This window comes from Mauremys mutica, chromosome 1, assembly GCF_020497125.1.
Source record: "Mauremys mutica isolate MM-2020 ecotype Southern chromosome 1, ASM2049712v1, whole genome shotgun sequence".
Classification (NCBI taxonomy): Eukaryota; Metazoa; Chordata; order Testudines; family Geoemydidae; genus Mauremys; species Mauremys mutica.
This window is the reverse complement of record NC_059072.1, coordinates 200,955,220-200,969,668: the sequence shown is the minus strand read 5'-3', so window position 1 is coordinate 200,969,668 and position 14,449 is coordinate 200,955,220. Positions and strand designations below refer to the sequence as shown.

Below are 14,449 nucleotides of genomic sequence, written 5' to 3'. Positions count from 1 at the left end.
TGACTGGATCACCAACCCCACCATAGTGATGCAAAGGAAACTGTATATTTTGGCTGGGTCTATGACTTGAGCTGTGACTATGGCACTACCAGAGTGGTAATGCAGGGGCAGATCCTGAGAGGGAGAGGCAGAAGGGGACTATAATAGTAGTTTTGAGAGGGAGGGTAGGAGCCCCTAGCTGTTGCTAGACTGGGGGTGAGTCACTGGGCTCTCAGGAGTGATAGGAGAGCCTAAGCGGGCCAGGTGAAAGGACAGTTGGAACAAACTCTGCTGTGGTTAAAAAAAAAGAAAGAAAGTGAATGCTTGTGCAAGCTGTAGTTTGCTGGGCCCACAATGTTACTCAAACCTCATTTATCTCTGGGACTGTGTAACAGCAGGAGGGCATGGTGGGGAACACAGGTAGTGCCATTCACCCCTGAATTGCCATATCCCCTTGCTGGCTGAATATTTTGTGACTGAAATAGCATGATTTATGCCTTTTTAAAACGTGATTTGCAGGCATATCTACAGTGGCCATTTGCCAAAGACTGCAATTGTCCTGGCCTCCCCTGTGAAAGAGATTCTAGAGAGACAAGGTGGGTGAGGTAATAGCTTTTATTGGACCAGCTTCTGTTGTGCACATGTTAAAAGCTCAGGAGTATGGAGGACATTGAAATTGTATAAACCTGAAAGACTGTAGAGGGAGGGACAAAGAAGTGACAGATTAAAGTCGGGGTGGCAGAAGGCGGGATAGCCTTGCAAAATTGTGTTTGTCCAGACTGTGTATTTTGGGGCGAGTGGGTGCAAATATCATTACACATTTCAATATAGTCAGTCATCGTGATAAAGTTCAGGTGATTATATTTGGTGCCTGGGAGAGTTAATTTTTCAACGCAAGGCTGATTAGGTACAGTTAACCCTGCCCTAATCGACATCCCAGAACCCACCAATCATCAATTGCCTAGTAGAGGTGGCCTTTAAATGTAGTTCAGACAAAACTGCAGTGAAACCCTGGGGAGGGGAGGATTCTGAAGGGCTGGCTTAGGCTAGGGGGTTGCTTGTCAGCTGCCATTCTTGGTGCTGGTGTCAGGCAGGGAGCTGAGTGCATTGTGCACAGGGCTGCTGCCGCTGCCCCAGCAGCCGGTGTTTGTGGTGGGGGTCTGAGGAGCACCAGCAGCCGCACATGGTCTCTGCCTCTGTGTGTGTGTTGTGGTGGCCGCGGCATCCCATTGACACTTGGGCTCTTTACAGTAGCTCCGGCGGCAGCGCCCGGGCCAATTCCAGGAGCCCCCGGACTGGAGCCGCGCCCTGGCTGATACCGGAAAGGGATCTGATTGGCCGGCGTCCTCCTCATATGCAAAAGAGCTGAGGGAATGACATTCCTCCGCACTCTTACTGTAAAAGCAAATTCATTTCCAGTCAATCTCCATTCATAGAGCCAGAAGGGCGCAAGGGAGGCGGGAGGACCAGGCTTTCTAGCTCAGCATGAGCAAACAAACAGCTCCTCACAGAAGGCCATAAAGCTGTGTAGCCTGTGTTCAGTAGGCAGCCATGAAGACGCTTTCCCTTTGAGTCCTGTGATCACGTGAAGACTTTCAAGATCTCTCAGCTTTGGAAATGGGCTTTTTTCAGAGCTATCTCCTGGGCTGGATATTTTAACTTCTGCCGCGTCTGTGAACTTTTGTCATTGTTTTGTGTGTGTGTGTGTGCTACAGCTCCTCTCTCTTTTCGGAAGGGACGCTCGCAGTCCTTTGCAAGCAGGCATTAGTTTTTGGTTGCCAGCTTTCAGTATCGATCTCGTTGAGGCGAAAAGAGAAAAAAGCGTGTCTCCGAAAGCAGAGTTCCACCTGCTGTGGTTAAAATATTGTCAAGCAGCTGGCTGCTGTGGCCGAATTAGAGGAAGATTGTCTCAGAGATTGCAAAAAAAAAAAAGTTGGCAGTGACTCACCAAACTGCTGCAGACTGTTGGTTGACTTCTGAAGAGTGTGTGTGTGTGAGAGAGAGAGAGAGAGCGCGAGAGAGCTGTTGCACACACCAAACCACAGAGAGAACCCACAATTTAACCAACATCCCCAAACCCACGTTTTTCATGTGTGGACTTTTTAGCCTCAGAGCTTGAGATCGGCTGCGACCTTTCTAAGACTTAGGAGAGACTTTGTACCAAAGGCATTTATATCTATATTGAATTCCATGCACTGAACATTTTTTCAAAATTACTGACAGATCATGACACGAGTACTTCTAGAGCAACGCAAGTCGAACTACTGGAGCTGATTTTCAAGGCTACTTTAAAAAAAAACCTGCAGAGACCATTAATGGATTTCTATTGTGTTTAAATTCTCTACAGATTATATTGTAAATATTTGATGAAGTACAGTATATGTGTGTGTCTGTGTATATATACATTGCTATAGTCAGCTGACCTTTGAAAATCGTAGCTCGCGCATTGTACTCTTTGAAGACTGAAGTCGATTTTCGCCATTTTAGAGAGCGGCTGTTGTCTATGGAAGACACTGATGTATTTTGTATTCTATTGGGACTTTAGAAAAATCACCTGGAAGAAACTGATAGGGAATTAATTCCTGGGACGCCCCAGGTTTTGCTTGAGTGTCTGAACGTGTGTCTTAGCTTTCCCCTGCCTAAACATTTCCTCGGTGTGCGGGATTTTTGGAGGGAGCTTTGCCTCTAATAACTCGTGTACCAGCCAAAGACTAAATGTGCAGCCTTCACAGTACACCCCCGTGCGGAAGATTGTTTCGATTATTGGATTAACTCTTCTGTTTCGCAGGCCCAGGAAGCCAAAGAGTTAAAGCTCAGTTTATTCGCTGCCTCAAACTGTTCAGCAAAATTAACTTTGGAGCCAGGCATAGAAACGACCCCTCCGCCCCCCAGTGCTAAGCCTGTATCCGTTTATGTTGGTCTCCAGAGGGCTGATCACTGAAGAGTTACTCTCGTGTCGCTGCTTTGTAAGAACTCTTGGGAGATTTTTCACTCAACAGGCTTGTTGTGATGCGTATCCCCGTAGATACCAGCACCAGCCGCCGCTTCACGCCGCCCTCCACCACTCTGAGCCCGGGGAAGATGAGCGAGGCGCTCCCGCTGGCCGGCCAGGAGAACAGCGGCGCCCTGGTGGGGAAGCTGAGAACTGCAGACCGCAGCATGGTGGAGGTGCTAGCGGATCACCCCGGGGAGCTGGTCCGCACTGACAGCCCCAACTTCCTCTGCTCCGTGCTCCCAACGCACTGGAGGTGCAACAAGACGCTGCCGATTGCTTTCAAGGTATTTGTCCTTTCAACACTTCTCTGAGGGAGGCATTAAACCGGGAGGGGGGGGGATCAGTGGGAGCCGGGGGAAATCGGGACAATGTACAAACTCCTCTGGTGTGCACACGGTCAGACTAGAAACGCAGCGTGCATCTCATGTAACTCCTTCCCGGAGGGGGGCTGTTAATCTGGCCCCCTTTGAGCGGGGCTCGTGGAGTTTGGAGATGTGTTTTAGGCGTAGTCCCAGATAAGGAGGCCGGAGTTGCTGTAGGGACCGGCTCTGTGTATCCTGATTCACTGTGTTGCCCTTTATGCAATGTGGTGCACCGGTGAGTATAGCGGGCCCGCCTATTTAACAGTATTAGTTTATTGATTTGCTAACATGAGTTACTTTGTAGAGCTGGGAGAAAGGAAGCGTGGGTGCAGAACACTAGCTTTGGAGACTCTCCCTCCAACCGGTCTGTCTCTTCATCTCATTCATAAACATACCATTAAGGAGTGGTTCTATAAACAGCAAAGAACAAGGAGCTGAGTGTGTCTCCCTACCTTGTGTAACAGGATGCAACACAATCAATCACAGGGTGGATACAAGTATCAATAGCCTAAAATGACCCTTTCTGGACGGTAGTGTGTTTTGTACATAGAAATAATCCACGACAATGGGAACAAGGCACTTTTAAAACATCGCAGTTTGGGGTACTTTTGGATTAATATGTCTGTAAAACCATGAAGTACTACAGGCCACAATGTTCAAAGTTCTGTGTAAAGTTTCGCACTTACACTGTGTTGAAGGCGCCTAAATAATGGAAACTAAGAGGTGCTAAGCCCCCATTTGTGTAGAGTGGCAGGTGCTCATCCCTTTTAAAAGTCAGCTCTTTTTTATTTTGGTACCTTGCTTAGGCAGCGGTTTATTCTGAGCAGATAGCGAGTTAGAAAATAATTCGTTTGTTGTTAAATATATCAGTGTTTTTCCAGATTATTTTTAACTCGAGCCCACCTTTGGCAGCTCCATCTATGAAAGGTGCTGGTTTTTCTTCTGATGGAAGTCACTAAAACTTCTGATGGAAGTTCGAAACACTCGCGTAAGGCCACTTATTTATGAATGCTGCAGTTCTTGCACAAAAACGATGCATGATCTCGCGGTTTCATAGACCATCAACTTTCCACCGAGGGTGGTGGTTTAAAATTAACCGAGAAGAGAGAGTTTAGAAGCTCTTTTTCTCTTTTGATTTTATTCGTACTTGGAGTTACTGTAGTGCACTTACCCAGCCTGTCTGAAAACGTATGACCTTTTTCTTAAAACAAAAACAAAGAAACAAAAACCCACACGTGTAAAACTTTAGCAGGACCCCATCTAAGAGATATGCTTGTTCTATATGCTGAAATCGACCCCACTAAAGTTTTGTGTCTGCCTCCCTGGATAATCAGTACAGTGTGTCTTTTACAATCATGAAGAGTAAATAATGTAGATGACATTTAGAATATAATTGCTACAGCTTTTCTTGTCTACATGGTCCGAGTGCCTCTTATTTGGATTCAAGCATTCAGTCCCCCTTGCCCGTTTTGTTTTCTTAAAGACTTTGGCCTATAAATAATTTGTTTATAATGCTGAACTCCCTCCCATTGATGTATATGTCTCCAACCATGAAAAAAAACAACCAAAAGTTTTTAATTGTCCCCAAGGATGAGCCCCTGTTACTCCCCTAAAGCCTTTAATGGTTACATTTAAGATCGGGAGTAGGACAGTTTGAATCAGCCTGTTCCTTTCACACGGGACAGGCTTCTTTCCACCAAGTTCACTGCTGCCAAACCAGATCAGAGCAGTATCCAGACCATTTGATTATGTGGGGTAATCAGTTGAGCTCTTAAAGCCTTAATACGTATCAGAACAGGGCTTTTAGGATAAGCACAAGTGTTTATTTTGCTTCCCGAGGGTTTTGTTTAGGAAGAGAGGGGAGAGGTGGGAGAAAGGAAGGGCAAGTCGGAATGATCAATTCAGAAAACCAAATCCCCCTTCACACACTTTGATGAATTTTTATACCATTAACCATACTAACCTGTACACAACTGCAGTTAAGTATCTGGGACTCTATAACACTACAAAGCAAAGTTATTGCTTTAAAATAGACTGAAAAAAACCCCCCTCTGGGTCCCTAAGGGAGCTAGAGAAGCGAAGTCTCGAAATCTGGCTGATACTTTTGAATTCACTTCTTCTATTTCAATGCGCTCTTCGGCGCAGGCTGCCGAGCAGCTGGGGGCTGCCCAGCGTGGCGTGTTTGAAACCTTTTCCTCTTACCCTGTATTGGAAGGCGAATGAATCAATAATGTGATTCACTCCCAACGCCTGCCCCGCTCCTTCTAAACGTAGACGGAGCGCACAGTGTTTCCACCCAGCCACCTTTTCTCCCCTAGTGCCTCCGAAATTTTGCTGTCTGGTCCTTACTAGAGCCGAGAGCTCAGCAGCTAAAAGGGCTCAGTTCCGCGCTCCTGTTTCTGAGCGGATCGTTTGTAATGAGATGTTTGAATGGAGAGAGAGCTCAGCCAGGTGAATGGCCAGGCTTGGAGGAGGGGAAGGGAGAGTGGATTGATGGGGTAACCTGCCCTCAGCTTCTTTTCTGTTAGGAACTCGCGCGTTATGTTTTAAATAACTACCCCCCTGCTACTTTTGCAAGCAAAGTAGGGGAGTCAAACGCTCTAACCTGACAAAATTATTCATTTCTAGCATTAAACCACACACACATACAAGCAAAGGTACAGCGTTTCCTGGTGAACCTCTGAAATCCTATGGTATGTGTCCACCTGCTTTCTGACTAGCTCTGCAACTCCGCTCCCCGCCCCGCTGCTCACCATCACTAAAACTCCTCGGCTAGTGGGAACTGCAGGGGAATTAAATGAGACCTATTTGACTGATTAAAAAAACAAACGCAATCTGATTGTGAAGATTCCTGTGTGTTTTCCAAATCGTCCCCTTTGAAAGTGTTCCGATCCATTTGAAAATAATCTATATCGTGCGAAAACTGGGTAACACATAATACCTAGTTGCACAGAGTTCGGTTCAAATCATCAAGATCCTATGCTCAAATATAGGAGTGGGATTTTTAGGGTACTTGGTAATATTCATTGTAACAATACAAACCAAGAGATTTCTACAGATTGATATGCTCTCTTTTCCCCTGTTCTTACACTCCACACAATAAAATCAAATAGATTTTCTTTAAAAATAACTTATTGCATATAGTCTTTAGAATCAAAATTCCATTTTAAACCAAAAACATCCAGGATTTTCTTTCAAAATAAAGGAAAGTTATAAGGAATTTAAATATTGTAAATTGTAATGATTGATGCAGTTTAATAACAAATTGTAATATAGGTTAATTATTCAACATACTAGGAAATCATCTAAATCCTAATTATAAAGACCAATTTTGTTTGGTTGATGGACCAAGATTGGGAGGTTTAGATGTGCTGTGGCATGGGTTTGCTGATATTCTGCCCAGCTCTCTGAAGATATATTTTTTAAAAGCTGAACAGTAAAACAAAATACTAGATATCTCCAGTCAACAAGTTCCTACTTATCTGTTTAGTCTGTTTTATAATGTAAATGTTTGTATTTCGTCAGTGCCTATCGTTTATGACTTTTCATTCCAGTTTTTCTTTTTTCTTGTGAGTACGCACACATGTTTTTATATCATTTTTATAGTAGTTTCTTCAAATAGCTTATCATAGAAGTTGTCTTTGGTGAATTGTAAATATGGTGAATTTTAAACATATTCTTTTTCAATTTAAGGGCATCATCTCAGTAATTCATGAAGGTTTGTTCTCCACTTAATATACGCATTCAAAATTCCTTAAATAATCACACAAATACTCATGTAAAACAGGGTTTTCCTAGATGATCTTCCTTATACCTGAAGTCTTTAATACATGTAGAATAATTATTTTATGACAGGCTTTAAATAAAAAAAACTTGGTAAGCACATCATGATTGTGGTTCATGACTGTGGATTTTGTGAGCCAAATTGCCACATCACACAACAGTCTGGAGAGAGAAAACATTGCATGCCAAGAACAGGAGGATTTGAAATACATAGTGCTGATAATACCGCATTTATGTACAGATGAGAACAAAAAACTAAAGCATGGGCTGCTGAGGAGGGTTGGGGAAGAGGAAGTAGAAATATATGCACAAAGAAGGAATTTCGACACAATGAGCACAACTCCATATGTGGAATCAAGAATAAGAGTTATAGTCTGTTTAGAACACATCAGAGAGCATTAAGGTGCAGAGTATAGCCTATGTAAGGGAAGGGGAGATCAGAGACTTTTGAAATGTTATGGGAATTATTATGAGTAAGAAATAAGTATAATAAAGGGAATAGGTATAGGAGCTGTGGACCTGTTTAGAAATATCAGTGTGATGTGAGAGAAACACATAAACTGGGTTGTGAAAAGTAATGAGACATTTTAACTACATGAACTAGAAAATGCTAAGAGGAAGGGAAAAAATCAAGCAGTACCTCTGAGGACATGAAGCAGGACTACTTACTTCCTCTTAAAATCTGTAAAAGAGGAAACTAAAAAGGGCTAGATTTTATTATTATCATTTTATTTTATTATTTGGCTGGTGTAAAACTGGTCTAAGTGTGGTCAAAACTGGGTCTTGCACAAGAGTTTAAGACGAAATTAAATACTAAAATGGTTAATGAATATGAGCACTGTGACACAGTTGAGAGAAATCAGAAAAGTTGAGGCTAGAAATCTAAATGTCATGTAGCACATTGTGTCAGAAATGTAGCATCATGTATGTTCTTAAATATTAGGTGATATTTTGTAGATATTGGCACTGCTGAAACAATGGAAACATTAGTGACAGAGCTTAAGCCTTCGATTTAAATGTTTTGGGTTTTATCAGTTCACATTACAATTTTAACAAAGGTTTGGGTCAGTTCTAATTTAATTAACTTGCTTTCTTGTTTCTAAAAGGAAAAAAGAAATGGTTTTGTGAACAGTGATCAAATGTATATTTTGGGTCTGATTTCCCACAGTTTTGCACTGGTGTATCAGCATTGAAATCAATGAAATTACATGGCACAAAACTGGATTGACACTGTGGGGAATCAATTCTGTTATGTCCAAGAGACAATAGGCCTGGTTTTGCTCTTGCACTAATTTTATACCGGTGTAATTCTATTGACTTTGCTGGAGTTATTCCCGATCTACTCTGATGTAATTGAGATCAGAATCAGGCCCTGTTGTTTTGAGTTTTGATTTATTTATGTATTAGTAAATATAAATGTATGCATGTTATGTGTATTGTACATATTTATATGCATTTAGGTGGTTTAGACATGTATAGATACAAATATTTGTATCTGGCTCTGTAAGCTACATTTGGAAATATATCTTATTTACTCCAAGTAGCTTTTTAGTTTATATAAATTGTTGCTTTTCCCCTTTTCATCAGGTTATTTACTGATACATTTAACTTACGATGACTGAGGATTCTTCTATTTAATCTTTCAGGTGGTAGCCTTAGGCGATGTCCCTGATGGGACACTGGTCACAGTAATGGCTGGAAATGATGAAAACTACTCTGCAGAGCTCAGAAATGCCACAGCTGCCATGAAAAACCAAGCAGCAAGGTTCAATGACCTCAGATTTGTGGGTAGAAGTGGAAGAGGTACGTATTTGCTCACAGCTATATTTTGACTATGTTTACTACTTGAGTCAAGTTTCAATTTCTTAGGGACAATTTGAACACAAAATATGTCCAGCTTTGGCACTGGAAAATCCTGCAAGATCTGGCTTGTGCAAACTCTCACAGTACAGAAACTGAACACACATTTTTATTGTTTTACATAAGCCAATCCTCATTATGCTTTACACTTCCTAACAGTGTTCTTGTTTAAAAGCATATCCAAAAGACAGTCCTGATTGTGCCCTTAGTTACATGGTGCAAGCTCATTAGCTTCACTGAAATCAAAGTGATTTCATTGGTGTAACTAAGGGCTGAACATAGCCCCTACTTCAGATTATATTAATTTGTGAAAAGGGCCATAGCTTCAGCTGATGTAAATCAACATGACTCTATTGTCCAAAACAGTGGTTGATAACTCCAATCCTAAGGGACAATGAAACTTTCTATGGTAAAGATAAAGCTTGTCTGTGCAGGAGTCAATGTCCTGGGTGTGTGTGTGTGGGGCGGGGTGCAGGATCCTTCCCCCCAGACTCAGGACCATTCCAGACCTCCCCCATCTTCTGCTCCAAGTGCAACATGCACTTCCTTGACCTTGTTTTCTCTAACTTTAACCATATAGCAGCATGTGTGTATATGTATGTGGGGGGGGAGGGGTATCTATATAGATTTTTTACATATATATTTTACATATAAATTCCACCACAAAACACTCCACTGCACACACTTCTCCCCCTGGGGAGAGGAGGAGAGAACAAAGACATGGCAGATGTTAGTCACATTGCTTAATGTAGGGCACTGAGATACTACAGTGATGAGCATGGTATAAGAACCTGAATAGACTAGAGTGGAAGACTTCACTGGCTGAGGATCTGGTCCTCTGTATCTCTTTGGTAACTTTTAATTCCAAGTAAGAATAAAAAGGCGTCATTGCTATATGTAACAACTGAGATTTGAAATTGATATAGAACATAATTCCACTCCCAAAAGATGCTAAAATCCATAAATTATAGTATTAGCACACACACAGGTCATTCATTAACACATAAACAGATGATACAGGGCCTGCTTCAATGGGAAAGACTCCCAATTGACTTCAGTGGGCTTTAGTTCAAGTACATAATCATAGAAAACCCAAATTGTAAACAGCCATGTTTATATAACAAGATAATTTTATGAACTCGTCTTACACTGTTCTCCTAACTCATGTAATTAGTCCCATGAACTGTTCACGTGAATAGGGTCTGTTTGCCTGAGTAAGGATGGCTGGATCAGGCCCATAAGAGAAAAGCTGATGAAAATTTGAAAATACAGCCTTCCAGTTTTAGGGTAAGGCACTAAAAAATACTTCATATTCAGTATGCTTTCATAAAGTGCTTACAAATATATTGTTCTTCCGTTAAGTTTTTATCCTAAAGTGAAGTCAAAACATAAGATTTGGTTGACTACATACAATATTGTCAGTTAAGGATAGTTCAGTGTTGTAAAATTTATAAATGAGAACTGACATTATCTGATGCAGTCAAGTAGGTTAGTTTTACCAGTTGTTTTGAGATCTGTTGTCTCTTTGGAAACAGACAGAGCCCTTTATGGCTTATTGTTCCTCCCCACCTCCATTTTTATTCATCTGTGTACTCTCTGAGTGACCTAGTCTCCTCTTGATGTGTGTGTGCATAACTCCTATAAACATGAACGGTGTTATAAGCATACTTCAGGAGGATTGCATAGCTGGCCCATTCCTGTTCCTTGCAAAGCTTCATATTACAATGGGAGTGAGATCAGTCTTTTGACTGAGGAAGTTACGCTAATTATAGACAGCAGAATTTATTTGCTTTTGAAATGAAACTCGTATTTTGTAGATTTTTTTTCTTATATAAAATCCATGTACAATTTGAGAAAACCATACCCCCTGGAACAGATTTAAAGATGAGACATAAATTCAGAAAGCAAATACATTTTATGTGTAAAATATCCAACCAGGCCTGAAATGTCCTGTAACTTCATTAGCCTGATATTATTCAAACCTGGTTGTTTGGTTAGCTTCACAATCCAGTTGGTGGGGGGAAAAAACTGCAGTTGAAAATGTAGCTTAGTAAAGCTAAGGAAGGATAATAATAGGGTAATGCAGGGATAATTATATCCATTTACTGAAAACATAAGAGATGCTGTAATGTATAAAAGTATCAGTCATTAAACATGTTCATTTGTTATATTAAAGGTTCCACCTTTTCAGTAAATGGTATTTGCATTATGATTCAGAGATGAGTGTTTAGAAAACATTTTGAAGATTCAAATGAATAGCTGGCAAAGTGGTTGAGAAGCTAATAAAAATAGACTTGCAGTTTGGTTCCTGGCCATGCTAATGAAGCTAGAAATCACAACTGTGGTCTGTGTGATTTTTCAAGGTCAACATTTGATAGCTGAGGGAGAACACTAATTGTCCAAAAGAAAAACCTTATAGGGAAGATTTTTGTAACCATTAACTTTGCTAATACCTTTTGGTTGCTAATAACAACGATCATTTATATACAATTAGAAGTTTTATTTTAAAAAAATACTGTACTTGCTGTGATATCTTAGATAAAAAAAAGTTATATGGGGACCTTGAATGCTACTAATCAGTCTTGGAGGCTTAATCTCATAAACTCCATTAGCTATTCAAATTTTGAGTGAATGACTAATATATGTTTTTGTTTACTCATATAACACTGAACTGTTTTCCAAAGGTGTGGCTTGTTTGCATTTGGGTGCATGATTTCTGATGTTATGTTCTGTTGCGTGTGCATAAAGCCTAAATAATAAGGTAGCTGCTGCATCAAAGCACATTGCTTCTTTTGATTCTTTAGTGTAGGAAAATCAAGTGAAACTCTGTTTGCTGTGTAATATTTGAGCTTGGGTAAATTCAGCTCCTAACAGTGGTAATGTGATGCCAATTATACATGAACTGCCATTGGAAGCTTGGGTCAGTTATGGTTATTGTGGATACCATTTGTGTGGTTTGAATTACTTGAAATCACTACTCTGATGTAACAAAGAAGGGCTTTACACTGTGACAATTCAAGTTCGTGCCTCACTTTCTCTTATGATGTGTCAGTTATCATCGGAGGTGTAAACATCACCGTTAAAAACCTCACAGAAAAGCTGACAATCCACTTCTCATTTTCAGAGGATAGAAAAATAATCATTCTCACTAATTTTAACAATTACCCTTAATTCTGACCCTCAGCGGTGCTGTAAAAGGAACATGAGACATTAACTATAAATATAGGTAACTATAGCTGTTGTTTCATGAGTCCTTGTTTAAGACCATAGGTCAGATTCTCACCTATGTAAACTGACAATGCTCCATTGACTTTAATGGAATTACACTAGTTTACCCCACTTGAGGATCTGGGCCTGTGTGCACATTGATGCACAAGTGTGTGCCAAATAGTGGCTGAAAGATAATCAAATAACTGAGCTACATTTCGATGTTCATTTTACATTTAATAGTGAAGCAACAGGCCTGTATCACTATTACTGGGCATGCAGTGTGATCTTCATTATTTAAAAAAAAAAACACTTGATTTTCTCGATACCAACACAGGAAGGTGAGAGTATCACAGATCTTCAGAAACACCAGGATGTTGTATTTAGGAGACTTGGCTTGCCCTCCAGTACAAAGCAGATTTGCATTGGAATTGGCTGATGTCCAGGATTACTATTCCTCACCCTCAGTTCAGAATGCCACTGGGAAAACCTGCCTGTCTGGCTTGTAGGCCTTAGTAAGTAATTTCTAAAAGAACAATGTAGTTTAAGACTTAAGAAACTTTAGGCTTCTCTGCCTGACAATCTGGTAAACATCTTCCTTTATTTTTTTCTCCCAAATTTTCCCTTCATTCATTCATTTTTCAAATGTCATTATTCTGTACCAATGCAAAGTATGTAGCTATCTTAATATAGCTTATTATGATGAAATAAAGCTAACACGAAAAGCCAAATACCACACAGGAAGCTCATTGGCTAAAATTAAAAAGAAATACTTATTTTAGAGAGGGAAAGTTTCAGGGTCTGGTGGACACTACATTGATTCCACATGGAATCATTTAGCCAAATAACTGTCTGCTTTGTAGGTGGTAACATTTTTTTCATGTTTTCTGGGTGAAAACTACTTTGAATGGGTTAATATATTAGTAATTGATGTGAATGTATCTTGGTTCACCTGCAGAAGCTGTCAATCTTACCTTTAAACATTTTTCTGGAGTTTAATGATTATTATAACTAGTTTTATTGCAAGATCTTTTTTAATTGTTTTTTTTAAAGAAATAAAAATGAAATTTAAAAAGTCAGCAATTGGTAGGGTCAGAACCACATGAATAATTTGGCAGATAAGAATATGCCATTTTTCATTTCTATGAAACATAAGAAAATGTAAGTCTGTGCCACTGGTTTTCACTTCACTAGCCTATATGAGAACACTTGGAGGATATTACAAGACATAATCAGAGATATTCATTTTAGGTCTCTTTCTTCAAGACATAAATTTGAGGAAGAAAGCTCAGTTTAAACTGGAATGTAGATGACAGAAATGTGCTAACAAGTTACTGGGCCAGATTCTGAGTTCATTTGGTTTTGACTTGCCTTCTAATGGCAGAATTTGACTCATTCGGTGTAGCTTCATTTTCTGACATATTATTTAAGGGCATTTTTGTTAAACTTTGCTTTTACTAAAAGTTAAATTCATTTAAAATTATAATAGTATTCAGAGTGCAGACTGGAACTCAACAGATTATAAAAAGCCGTAAAACTTGTCTTAAGTGATTACCTGGGGCCTGATCCAAACTTGTTGACATTGATGGAAAGACTCCCATTGACTTCAGTTGGTTTTGTATCAGACCCTTAGATAACAATTAATTGGGGTTTTAAAATATGGGGAGGGGAGTCTCTTGAAACAGGAGGTTGCCTGAAAAGGATGGCCTCTTATATAGATTTCACTGTATTAGAATTGATCAGAGCAAAAGAGAAGAAAAGTAACATCAGTGTATTCAAAAAAGAAAAGTTGCAGTCTAAAAATAACGTTGTTGTATAACATATGATATTGTGATAAACAGCAAGATAGACAGACAGAGGTGATGGTCCAGGGGTTCGATAATAGGATACAAAGCCAGCACTATCTGTTGCTTGTGTTGTTCATAATCTGTGTATTAATAAAGGACTTCTGTTTCCGGATCTGTCAAGTTAGTATCATCCTCAATCACTAACTTTCTGAAGGGTGAAATTCATCCCTGCATGGAGGGCCAGCACACCACTGATGCTACAGAATGGGACTCTGCGGGAGGGGGAGTTGTGACTGGAAGAAGCTGTGTTTCCCTGTGTGCTGTGGAAAGTGGTGCTGGGGGGTAGCATGGGGAGGAGCCTTAGGATATTTTGAGTGTGCCAATCCAGTGTCCCTTGCATTGAAGACTTGTTGCAAGTGGTGAAGGGGCTGTGGTCACTACTCCAGCCCATAGATTGTGGTTGCCACAGCATACTG

General features: G+C 40.4%; 1 protein-coding gene across 1 annotated transcript in view; it reads left to right on the top strand.

Moving 5' to 3' along the window:
- RUNX1 (RUNX family transcription factor 1) overlaps positions 1-14,449 on the top strand; it is a 213,031-nt gene that overhangs the window by 123,810 nt on the left and 74,772 nt on the right. Inside the window, exons 4-5 of the mRNA XM_045002420.1 lie at positions 3,005-3,258; positions 8,766-8,922. Coding sequence (XP_044858355.1) covers positions 3,005-3,258; positions 8,766-8,922 — 411 coding nt within the window. The remainder of the gene's footprint in view (positions 1-3,004; positions 3,259-8,765; positions 8,923-14,449) is intronic.